This window comes from Enhydra lutris, unplaced genomic scaffold, assembly GCF_002288905.1.
Source record: "Enhydra lutris kenyoni isolate GAN:26980312 unplaced genomic scaffold, ASM228890v2 scaffoldscaffold6, whole genome shotgun sequence".
In the NCBI taxonomy this organism is placed as follows: Eukaryota; Metazoa; Chordata; class Mammalia; order Carnivora; family Mustelidae; genus Enhydra; species Enhydra lutris.
In genome coordinates this window covers 48,324,801-48,337,218 of record NW_019154090.1, presented here as the reverse complement: position 1 = coordinate 48,337,218, position 12,418 = coordinate 48,324,801, and the positions used below count along the sequence as shown (strand labels likewise).

General features: G+C 48.2%; 2 protein-coding genes across 2 annotated transcripts in view; one reads left to right on the top strand and one right to left on the bottom strand.

Moving 5' to 3' along the window:
- Nucleotides 1-313: 313 nt before the first annotated feature.
- Nucleotides 314-3,544, top strand: LOC111141309 (cystatin-9-like). The gene is made up of 3 exons (XM_022493768.1): nucleotides 314-553; nucleotides 2,451-2,570; nucleotides 3,440-3,544. Exons 1-3 carry the CDS (start codon nucleotides 314-316, stop codon nucleotides 3,542-3,544), a joined length of 465 nt encoding a protein of 154 aa, XP_022349476.1.
- A 7,237-nt stretch (nucleotides 3,545-10,781) lies between these two features.
- LOC111141774 (cystatin-13-like) overlaps nucleotides 10,782-12,418 on the bottom strand; it is a 14,801-nt gene continuing 13,164 nt past the window's right edge. The window contains exon 3 of the mRNA XM_022494581.1: nucleotides 10,782-10,939. Within this exon, the coding sequence (XP_022350289.1) occupies nucleotides 10,856-10,939 (84 nt within the window). The 3' untranslated portion in view covers nucleotides 10,782-10,855. The remainder of the gene's footprint in view (nucleotides 10,940-12,418) is intronic.

Genomic DNA, 12,418 nt, shown 5'->3' with positions numbered 1-12,418 from the left:
ATCCAAATGAAGTCCCTCCCCACTGAGGAGCTGAGAGGGATGTTATGGCTGGGGCTAGGCTACAGGGGACGCCTCCCTCCCATTGCTGGTTCTTTCCAACTCACCCTGCCTGGGCTTGTTAGACAGGAAGCAATTATGCCACTTGGAATGGGAGGCGGGGTGACATGTGGGAAAGGACAGTGTGTAATAGCAGAGAGGATATCCAGAGGGAGGAATTGTTCTGAAGCTGATGGACTGGACCAATGCCCAGGGAGGCTTGGAGGGAGCTTGAGCTACAAGAAAAAAGGCAGTGGGTCTCCGGATTTCTGTAGCCATGCTGCACTTGTTGTTCAGGTGGGCTCTGCCCCGGGCCATGCTCCTGCTACTGCTAGGTTCCCAGCTCCTAGTGACTCCTGGGTCAAGATCTGAAGAGGAAGCAGAGAATAAATACCAAAATGCCATGCGAAGCTACTTCCTTGGTACAGTGGAGTATGCCTTACATATCTTCAACTTGCAAAGCAATGACACAAGGGCCTACAGGCTGGTGCGCATCCTGAATTCCAGGAGGGAGCTGGTAGGTACCACGTCCTAACCTGATGATCTACATGTGTTATGAAGTCAAGATCAGGAGTAGGAGTCCTATCTAGTTATCTTGTTCTGCAGTCCATAAAATAGAGCAAAAATGCAAACTATGCAGTTAGTTTGTTTTATGAAAGAATTTAAAAATTTAAATACCTACATCCATGTCTACTGCATGTAAGATGTTCCAATTTTCATCATTTTATGAAGTTACTTATTAATGACCAAAATACAGACTATGAGGCAATTAATATCTTCAATGAGGAAAAGAAAAGACAGAAAGGAGGAGGAGGAGGAGGAGATAGATTGAGAAAATGTCAGAGGAGATGGATTGAGGAAATATTCTAGCAAAACAAATGAAACAGAAACAGAGACAAATGCTGAGAGGGAGGGAGGAAGATGGCTCTGGGGATCAGGGCAATAAGGATTCTCCCTCATCCAGAGCAGCAGCTGTGACTTCAAGGCCTCTTCTCTGGGCTCTTCCCTGAGGAGGGAGGATGCTACCTACGGGGAGTAATGCTATTCTACACTCTTCCCAGACCATGGTTCTCAATCCTAGAGCATTGTCCTTGTAGTGGATTGTCTGCAGAATGCAGCCAGGACAGCTGTTTGCCTGTGGGCTACATCAGGAGCATGTACAGTCATGTGTGTGTATGTGTGGCAGGTGTAGGTGTGGGTGTGAGTGTTTTATTGAGTGTGTATATGGGTAAGTATGAGTTTTTGAATGATTGTGTATACCTTTGTGTATCTGTGTGTGTAGGTGTGGGTGAGAGTAGCATGAGTATGTCACTGAGTGTGTGTAGTATGTGTGCAAGCATGTGTGTGTGTGCCTGCACACATGTTAGGACCCCAGGCATTCCTCTCTCCCTCTGGACTTGTCTGTATATAAGTGTGGGTTTCAGAAGTTCAAAGTGTGTGTGTGTGTGTGTGTGTGTGTGTGTGTCCATGTATGACAGTGTGTCACTGAGTGTAAAAGTAGGAGTGTGTCTGTGTCTCTGCGACTGTGTGTGTGCATGTACACAGGTGCTGGGGGCCCAGGGCATTCCTCTGTCCATCTGGACCTCTGCCCTGAGAGCCTGAGGAAAGGGAGGTGGGAACTCCACCCTGCACAGAACTCCAGCTGTGAACACTGCTGGGTCAGGTCCCATCTGGTTCTGCTACCTGAGCTCTCTCAGTCTGAACCTCTGCTCTGGGCTTCCTAGATCTGTACTCACAGATGTGTTCCAGGCTCCCTAGATCTACACTCATACTGAGTTAGGGTGTGGAAAGTAATGGAGAGTGGAATGGGAGATATGGAATGGAATGAATTGGTTGGAGAAGAGTGCAGAAGGAATAAAGAAAATTCCAGCTTTACTTTGTAATTGGACAAGAGATATCTGGAAGCCATAGTTGGGGGGTGCAGTGAGGGTCATGTGCAAAAGCGGGCACTCGTGGTCTCATGTGAGTGTTCACTGCACTGCAGGCAAATATCCTATTGTCAGGCAAGTGAAAGTGGTGACGATGCAGCTGTAGAAGAGACTCCCACTCTGGAGCTGAAATTACTGAGCAGACTCTTGCAGAGCCAACACCCTCCCAGGCATTCAGCACCTGACCCCTGGGAGTGTTGTAGCTTCAGAAACATGCTGGAAGTCAGGCTGGCTCTCCCTGGAGCATTTGGGGACATGGGGCTGTAGGGTGTGATGTATGAATGGTGTGTGACCAGGCCTGCATCTACCTTGAGTTTCACAGAAAACTCAGTTCCCTTTAATTGAATTCCCCATGCTTGGCTTTACCCCCAGCAAGCTGACCCAGGTCCAGAGGCAGTGTTTGGGGCTATCCCCACATTACATAGTTCTACGCTAGCAGCTGCGCAAGGGAACCAGGAGGTAGATTAATGTCAATGTCTATTGCAGTCATTGGAGAAGAACACTATGGCGTTCTCCATGGAGCTGCAGCTTAGAAGAACAAGATGTGGAAAATTTGACGACGACATTGACAACTGTCCCTTTCAAGAAAGTTCAGGGCAGAACAACGTAAGACGTGCAGAGGTCCTTCGGGTCACACAACTGAGGATGCAGTTTCGGGCAGAGGGGAAAGTAGGGCAGATGACAGAGCCATTCCTAGGGACGTAGAAAATAGAAATGCAGGCACTGCTATCCCTACCACTGGTGTTGCAGTTGGAGCCCAGCTGGACAGCCCATCCTTGGAGTCTTCTTATAGCCCCCCTGGCCAATCTGGGAACCACCTTTGCACACTCACCCATTCCATTTGCTAAGCCCTTGAGCCACAGTGATGACAGATTTCTCCTGGCCACAAGCGTCCATGTCTCCTGGGAAACATGGATGTCCCTTCTCTTGACATGCCTTCCCTACAGAATTCAGGGGGAGAATATTGAGACAGGCAACATGGCCTTTGCCACACTGGTTTTCTCAGGTTGCCCTGAGAAAAGAGCCCATGGTGTGGAAATTGAGGAGGGGACCACGGCCCTCCTTCTCAGGCCCTGACAAGATTCCATGGACTATGAGCTGATGGTCCAGGAAGAATGGTCAAAGTGAACCCCAGCTCTGGGACCAAGCCACCTAGGGGGGAGTCCTTTAAAGAGCACGCCTGGGAGAAACTACCACAATGCTATGCTAGGGCCATGGGTCACATGGGTTCAACCTAAGTGCTTTATGGAGACCACAGGACTAAGGATGAGAATGATACAGGGGTCCTTGTGGTCAGGACAAAGTCCTGAGTTCAGAACAAGCAGGGCTTAGGTGGAACTGTGGCTGAAGACCACAGCCTGCATTCTCAGCTGCTCACCCCAGTATGGGTGTTTGGGATGTGTGCTATGTTTAAAGCAGGAGTCACTGCTTCCAATCATTCTCCACCCACCTTGCATCCCTGTGCTTACCCTCAGATCATCACCTGCTTCTTCATCATCAGCACTGAGCCCTGGAATACAGAGTTCGAACTCTGGAACAAGACCTGCTTGGAGGGGCACCTGCATGGCTCAGTTGGCTAAGCATCTGCCTCAGTCTCTGGTCATGATCCCAGGGTCCTGGGATCAAGCCCTATGTTGGGCTCCCTGATCAGCAGGGAGTCTGCTTCTCCCTCTCTTTCTGCCTGCTGCTCCCCCTGCCTGTGCTCTCTCTGTGTCAAAAAAAAAAAAAAATACTTAAAAAATATAAAAAAGACCTGCTTGGATGGCACCCACTGATGAGATATCAACACACCTGGCTCTGGATGTTCTTCTGAACACCAGTGATGTCCTGTAGGTATCCCTTCAGTGGCTGAGCAGCTCCAAGGTATGTTCTCTTTATTTGCAAATATTTGGTGTCTCATCTGGGCATTGTGAAAATTCTTCCTGCTCTTTTTCTTTATGTAAAAAAGATCATTAAACATTAGCATTTCAAGAAACTTGTGAGGCATGGTTCCAGACAGAGGGGCTGGGCACATGAAGGGCTCATCCTAAAAGGGCAGTAGAGTGGGCCCAGGGTTCTCTTCCCTCTCAGACCTCCAAAGTCATCTCCACATAGCACAACCTGGAAGTACAGGTGCCTCTGAGCTGCTGCCTTGGGGCTCAGGAGGAATGACCTGCTCCCTAGAGGCTCAATGACCATGACCCAGCAGAAAACCCAAAGTGCAGGATGGACCTATACAGGCACTCAGGCCCTTAGGGCACATGAGGTCCCCATCTTGGGGGCTTGCTCATACCCATTGCCTGGTCCAATAGCTGTGAGGATGTGGGAGCAACATAGCCTCCACACACAGAGTGGTCCAACCACCACCAGCAGCAGCAGCAAGTCCTGGACCCTCAGAAATATTCCATTAAGGCCTCCTCACCTTTGGACCAGGAGGATGCATTTTCATGAATCCAGGAGACCCACAGACCATTAAATTTTGAGTGACACTGCTCTACCAAATGCTATGACACTCTGCCTCAGTCTCCTGGGTGCAGATTTCTGCTGTCCATGAGGGTCTGGGTCTCCAGGGACTGAGAGAAGATGACCCTTCTCTGAGCTTTATCCACCTCCCTTCCTGTCTTCAGGAGAAGGGCCATGTCAGGATGGACATCATCTTTGTTTCTATGGCTCTTTTTGAGGTTTTCCTGGCTTTGTTGAGAGCCTCAAGTTGTGTGGGTTGAAGAGCAGGCCACTGCCCTCCCTCTCATGCCCTTACTGATGTATAAGCTGTTGCTCCAAGGAAAAGCCAAGGTGAGCCCCAACTCTGGGCTACCCCACCTAGGGTGAGGGGTTCCTCTGAGAAAGCACCCCCTGGGAGAGAGTACCCCAGTGCTGTACTAGGGCATGAGTCACATTGGGTCAGCCAGAATGTTGTCCTGGAAATCACAGGGTTAAGGATGGGGAATTGGCACAGGATGCCCCGAGGTCAGGACAAGGTCCCAGGTCTAGAACAAGTGGGACTCAGGTGGGGCTGCAGCTGAGGACCACAGCCTGCATCCCCAGCTGCTTACCCCAGGATGGGTGGTTGGGATGTGTGCTGTGTTTGAAGCTGGATCGTTTCTCACTGCTCTCCACCCACCATCCATCCCTGTGCTTGTCCCCTCAGACTTTCACCTACCTGCTTCTTCACCATTGGTACTGTGCCCTGGAGAACAGTTTTCTATCTCCTGTACAAGACATGCTTGGAAGGCTTCCACTGAGTGACACCATACCCAGCCTACCTCTGACTGTTTTCCTCCTGGATCCAGTGGTTCTCTGTATGTGTCCCTTCAGTGGCTGCACAACACCATTCTCTATTTGTTCTCTTGCAAGTGTCTGGGTCTTACTCCTAGGCATTATGGAAATTCTTCATTTCCATTTCATCCTGTAGAATAGAACAATTAAAATCAGAATTTCAACATTGCCTTCTTAGCACAGTGGGCAGCACATCGGTCTCATAAAATCAACATTTCAAGAAGCTTTATGTGGCATTGGTTCCGGACAGAGGGATGGGTAAAGGAAGGACTTATCCTAGTATGGAAGTCAGGTGGGCCCAGGATGGATTCTCTTCCTTCTCAGACCTCCAGAGTCACTTCCCCGTGGCACAACCTGGAAGCACAGGTGCTGCTGTTTCTGGGCTCAGAGGTACGATGACCATGACCCAGGAGGGTACTCAAAATGCAAAGTATACCCAGACGGGCCATCACGGACACATATGGCCTTGGTCTTGGGAATCTTCTAAAAGAGGATGTGGCAAACTTTTTCTGAATGTAAGTGTAACTCTTTTGGCCTTTTTGGGCACTATGACCTGTTCTCAACTCCCTGGTGTTGCCTTGAAAGTACCAATACAAGTAAGAATGTTGTATTCCTATCAGACTATATTTATACGTACAGGCAGGGGCAGAACTTGGTCCTGGGGCTGTGGTTTCCTCTTCTAACCAGCCATCCCTCCAGTGCCCATGAAGTTGGACCACCCAGTACCTGACACTTCCAATTCTACCTGAAGATCTGCATCTTCCCCAGGTTCTGCTCAGGGATTTCTCTGTGCACATAGCCCTCCATCTGCAAAACCAGCACACCTCAGTGGAGAGGGTAGGGCCCAAGGACAGCACTCCAATCCCAGGTAGGATGGCTATAGGCTCCCAGCTCCACAGAGGCTGTCAGAGGGAAGATCCACAGGGTTCTCACACATTCCAGCAGGACAACACCCATGGCTGCTCAGTGACCCATAACAACAGCCACACTGAGCCTTTTTCTTCTGTCTCCCTTCCCCCTCTGTGCTTTTGTGACCATCTCCCAAATGAACTACCTGCACCACACAATTTGTACCTAAGAGTATCCCTGGGGACTGCATCTCAGTGTCTCCCTGGGGACTCACATCAGACATGTGGTGTAAGATATCTTCAGAGCTCATCATCCATAGAGACCTCGATGGGCTTCCCAGGATTCCAGGCAGAGCCGTGGGAAGATGCTGGCAGTGGGTATCCTCCCTGCCAGCCGAGCATCACTAACCATGGACATAGCTGTGCTCTTGTCCCACAGTCATTCTGCCTGGTCCCAGACTTCAGTAGATTTCTAAAGACCCTCCAACCAACCACTCTCCTGTCTACTCCCATGCTGGTCTGTCCTGAGTTGTACCTCAATCTGCAGAAGGAAGCATAAAGAGGGCTCTTTATCCACTGTAATCCCAGCATGTTTTCCATAGTCAACCCCACTAATTCTACTGAAGTCCCATCAGGTAACTCCAGGAGAGGGTCTCCTGTGTGTTCAGTCCAATGGTGGGGGGTGGGGGCTGTCCAGACCCTTTCTGGGCTCACCTTATCTCCTGGGGCTGGAGAAGCAGGGTCCACAAGGCAGGTATCAAATCATGGCTCCTGGTAAGGACTCACTAAATCCTGCCTCAGATCACACTTGTGGGGCTTTGTTAATGTTTCTACCCTCTCCCCCTCCCATGGGAATCTATACAAATTCGGGTTCTGGGCGGCACCTGGGTGACTCAGTCGGTTGAGTGTTTGCCTTCAGCTCAGGTCATGATCCCAGGGTCCTGGGATCAAGCCCCATGTTGTGTTCCCTGCTCAGTGGGGAGCCTGCTTCTCCCTCTGCCTGCAGCTCCCCCTGCTTGTGATATTTCTCTCCACACCCCCACACAAATGATAAACAGAATCTCTAAAAATAAAAAAAATAAAATAAAAAAAGTAGAAGAAAAAGAAAGTGGGAGTTTTGTTCCAGTCCCCACTGTGTCTCCAGGGCCCTGAAGGTGAGTACAAGTTCCAGGGGCTCCAGCTTTGTAACAGGTGTAGGATTCAGGAACCTTGCCCTGCCTATCCTTGTTGGCTTGGGATGGTCCTGCCTGCTTCTTTCCTGGAGTCCATATGTTGAAGGAGCAGGGAAGCAGGTTTCTGAATCCTCAGTGTCACCTGAGGTAGGACCCTGGGTAAAGCCCTGACAGAGCAGAGGTAAAAGCAGGGGGTTACTAGAGACAAGGCTAGCTGCCTGGTCAGGCCCAAGTTCCCAGAGAGAAAAAGAGGCCCAGCCAGTGGCTCAGTCTCAGGAGAGCTCCCTCTTCCCCCAACATGTGAGTCTAGTGTTGACACCGCTGCCCTAGTCCTGACCTGTTAGCCTCAGTCTCCAGGTCAAGGCCTGCAACTGGGAAAATAGCTATGCTGGTTATCAAACACTCTGTGGCCACTTCTTCATCTATCAGGAGACAATGGACACTTCCCTAAACTTTCCCAAGGTGTCAGAGTCATGGTATAGCCTGGGCTCAGGACTGAACACAAAGTAACAATGAAGTTACTCCTATGGAGGCCAGAGGAAGGAGAAAGGGATCTGGGACCTGGGCAAGTGGGAGATGGAAAATGACATATGTGCAGAGCTATCTCAGCAGCCTGCAGTCCTTGCCCTGTGTGTGAGCCTCAGCATGACCCCATTCCAGATAACCACTCTGGTCCCTGATGCTCCAACTTCCCTCAGATCCTAATACCTGTCATGGGATGCAGACCTGGATTTCTCCCTGGCCCTGGTGTAGTCCAGGAAGGGAGCATGTCTTGCTTAGAAGCTACACTTTTGAGTCTTTTTTTCAAAATTTCTCATGACCAAAGGGAAAATGAGGACAGACCAAGGCAATGCTTCTGTCATCCATGTATCTTCTAAAGAGCACAATTTCTGCGGAAGAGGGTGGGGGCAGGATAACTTCTAGTAGGCAGCTGATCCCCCAGGTGGCCCAAGCTACAGGCTTGGGCCCAATGAGACTTTGAACTTTGGAAGGAAATGGGCCAATACTGAAGATACCTCAGAGGCTATACATCCACACATTCCAGTCCTCTTCAGGCTCACGTATGACACTGCCAACAGTGGGCAAATAAAAACTCAAAAATCTGGGGCACCTGTGTGACTCAGTCGGTTAAGCATCTGCAGTTACTCATCTGTCTTTGGCTCAGGTCATGATCTCAGGGTCCTGGAATTGAGCCCCACATAGGGCTCCCTCTCCTTCTATGCCCTGCTTCTCCCTCTCCTTCTACTCCCTGCTTGTGCTCTCCCTCTCTCCCCTAATAAATAAATAAAACCTTAGAAAAACTCATTAGTCAATGTAACTGTTTTGATACCGATTCTTCATTCTGACTAACTCAGTGCCTCAGAAGGGCCCAGACAGCTTTGGAGAATTAAACACAAAGCAGTATCCCACTAGTACTAGATAGCTGACTTTGGGTGTGGTCAGTAACATTTAGTTTGCCCCAGATGCTTGTAGCTATTATGGATAAGATGGAAACAAACAGCCTAGGGTGTCTGAATGTGTTAGATCCCTCCAGGTGTGGAACGACATTGTCAGTGTTCAAAGGAGAATGCCCCGCTCTAGAGGCCGTTCATGGGACCAGATGGGGCTGGCCAACTCCAACTACAGAACAAGAGATCAAAGGCTTTGGCAGTGGTTGGGGGCTGAAAGGCAGAGGTGGGCAAAGAAGTGAAAGCTACAGGTGCTGCAGGCATAGGGATCCCCATCCCAAGGTGGGAGGAGCAATGTGACAAGAACTGCTCTGCCTGTGTCCCTAGAACTCCATGACCACATGGAGGAGGGAGGTTTGGGCATGCCGTCCCCAGAACATTGTTGTTGGCTGAGGTGACAAAATGTAATTGTGTCCTATTGACTGACCCCCACAAGGGATGCCCCCACGTGGTCCCAGGCTGCCCTTCATAGTAGACCTGGGCTCCACTATGAGGTGGCTTTCTCCAGAAACTTACCTTGAGACAGTAATTCAAGTGCAAGTGGTTTATGCAGAGGTGATTGTAGAAAATACCAGAAGGACAGTGAGGAAGTAGGAATGGGAAGCAGCCTATGAGAGTGAGCAAACTAACAATATGGGAAATTAGGGCTTCTTCTTGGACACATTTCAGAAACTAGACAGGACATGTCTCAGTTTTACCTCCCAAGGGTCAAGAGACTGGGGCATTCCCTCCCAGCACTCTAGCCACCTCTCATAGGTGAAGAGAAAGTCTTCAAGCAGAGAGGCTCAGGTACAGGGAGAGGTTACTTATTAGCCAGGTGACCTCTGAGTTTTACCATCACATAGGATGTCCCTGTGCTACTGCTGACACTGTGCTGGCTGGCCTTGACCTGCACATCAGTGCTGTAGTTTCCATACCCAAGTTTCAGAAAGTGCCTCTTTCTGCTCATGTTAACCATCTTCATCATCTTATCCCCCCTTCTGCATACATATATGCACACAAACATATACACGTGTGCACACACACACAGTGGTAGCCACCCTCCCAGATGGCATCCATTGGTCCTCATCTCCTGGTCATCATACCCTTATAAAGTCCCCTCCCACACTGAACCAGAGCTATTGGGACCAATAACACAAGGAAGAGGTGATGGTGTGTGACATCTGAAGGTAGGTCACAAAGGGCAGTATGGCTTCCATCTTAGTCTCTCAGAACATTCTATCTGGAGGAAGCTATACCAAGCACACAGTGGCTCTGTGGAGAGGCCCACATGGAGAACAGAGATCTCCTGTCAATGGCCAACACCAACTTGCAGTCTTTAGTGTGAGCCACTTGGGAAGTGGATTCTCCAGAGCCAAACTATCCCTCTGACGAAGACAGTGCAGTCAATGTCTGAGTATAACCTCAAGGGACAATGACATCTGGAACCACCCCACCAAGACTCCTTCAGATCCCTGATCCACAGACACCATGGGAGATATAAATTGCTTAAGCCATTAAGGGCAGAAGGATTAGTTATGCAGTATTAGATAACTAATGCATCCCACTGTGCACACATGCACACACATTCATGCACAAAGCAGCCTACTATCCATGAGCCATCAATCACCCTTGCATTTTTTCTGCTTCACTTCAAAACCAAAAGTGCACTCCAGATCCACACATGACCCAACTATCTTCCATTTGGACCAGCTGTCTAAAATTGTTTCTAAGCCAATAGGCTGTGTCTTCCCTGGAGTCCCAGGCAGGGAGATTTTGATGGAAATCCAGGTAAGGAACACTCTCAAGGGAGCTAGACCCTCAGAATCTTGCCAACACAACTCAACAGCTCAAAACAGTGGAGGACTGGGTCCTCCAGTTAGTTCTCTAGAACAGCTGCCAGTGAAAAGTAATTTGTGCTTAGAGTTCAATGAGATATGGAAACAGGTTTACACTCTCTTCCATCTACTGGTAGCAGATTGTCCTGCTAATAAATGAATGGGTCAACTAGAAGAGGCTGACAACACAGTAAAAAGGCATCATGTTCTCAGTATCAGCCCCTGAAGTGCATACAAAAAAGCACAAAAGCCACAAAAGTGAAGTCAGTGGGTCAGCTTATTTAAATGTTTTGCAAGTGTATTTGCTTCTTTAAAATGGAAGTGAAAGCAGTGGAATATGCTAGAAGGTAATTAGACCTCTTCACATTGTTTCTTCAGCGTAGTGAATTCAAATTTCCAAGGTTTTGTTGCAACAATAAAGTTGCAAAGAAACATCTAAAAGAGACAAAAAAGAATAATCAGTTTGTAAGAAAGAAAAATGAAAAACAAACAGAAGTTTCTATTTCTAGGTGCCAGAATTTGGCTTCAGGGTGGCTAAAGGCAGCCTGAGCCAGCCATGCCCCTGCAGTTCCTGGAGCCCTTTGACCTGAGACTGGATGGCAGAGAAGCCAGTCTCACTCACCAGGATGGACCCCTGCCAATTCACCTGTGATCTGAAGTCATTGTGGATGGTAGGAGCCCAGAAACTGGTTATTCTCAGAAATGCTCATCTCCAGCTCTGGCCCCCATCCAGCCACTGACTCCCCTGCAAGCCTACTAAGACTGCATTCTGCCCCGAGGGCCAAGGGATTCCTTCCCAGAAGAGGCAAGAATAGTACAGGTTCCTGAATGTCTTGGTGGGGCAGGGCAAGCTCTGGCCAGAGACTAGAAGCAAAACTTGCAACCAGGGAACTGAGGGAACATATAGAGCTCTTTCCCAGGGCCTGAAGATGAGCATGGTTTCAGGCTCCTGGTATGGGATGAGTTCACTTATATCCCTATTCTCACTCCTAAAGATTTTTTTCAGTTAGAATAAAAATGTAAATGAGGAATATCTCCACTACATCAATGGAAGCATGAAGGGAAACATCAAACAGAATTGGAGTTGTGTAAGATACAAATACAGAGGGATCAGCCTGAGGAAGAAAATAAGACCAAGCTACTAGCAATCCAGACAGGCCACTGGAGAACTAAGGCCAGTCCAGAGATTCATTCTGGCTAGAGGGGTGTCTGGCAAAGGTTCAGGTGTTTCTTGGCAATAGTAGGAAGGGAAGGGAGTGGGCTTATCAGAGGGTAGACTAATTGCTTAACTTCTGGATCAGCCAAAGTAGACAGGAAACAATCAGGAAACAGAGGAATTGAAAACCCAATTATCAGGATCAATCCTGGAGGACATGTGAACAATGTATATTAAAAATCTTTAAGAAGTGAAAAAATATTGAGTGATTCAACTTCCAGGAACTTTGCCTACAAGGAAACAATAATCACACAAATAGAAACAAAGAACAATATTTATTAAAGCACTGCTCATAATAACTAAAAGTTAGGAAAACTTAACCAATTCTCAGGGATGGACTAAAGTTAAATGTGGAACACAATTAAATGAAATCATAGTTTCACTATATAGTGCTCTCACATAATTTTGCAGTTGAGAAATTCTTAAAATTTATTATTAAATGAAAATCTAGGTTAGGCAATAGTATTGAGTATGATTTCAACAACACAAATATACAAATATAAAATATAGAAAAGTTAGGAGGAGTCAAGATGGCGGAGAAGTAGCAGGCTGAGACTACTTCAGGTAGCGGGAGATCAGCTAGATAGCTTATCTAAAGATTGCAAACACCTACAAATCCAATGGGAGATCGAAGAGAAGAAGAACAGCAACTCTAGAAACAGAAAATCAACCACTTTCTGAAAGGTAGGACGGGCGGA

Coding starts and splice junctions, on each gene's coding strand:
- LOC111141309 (XM_022493768.1), top strand. CDS start 314: ATGCTGCACTTGTTGTTCAGGTGGGCTCTGCCCCGGGCCATGCTCCTG. Junction 554..2,450: donor TGAATTCCAGGAGGGAGCTG/GTAGGTACCACG, acceptor TGTCTATTGCAG/TCATTGGAGAAGAACACTAT. Junction 2,571..3,439: donor AAAGTTCAGGGCAGAACAAC/GTAAGACGTGCA, acceptor GCTTACCCTCAG/ATCATCACCTGCTTCTTCAT.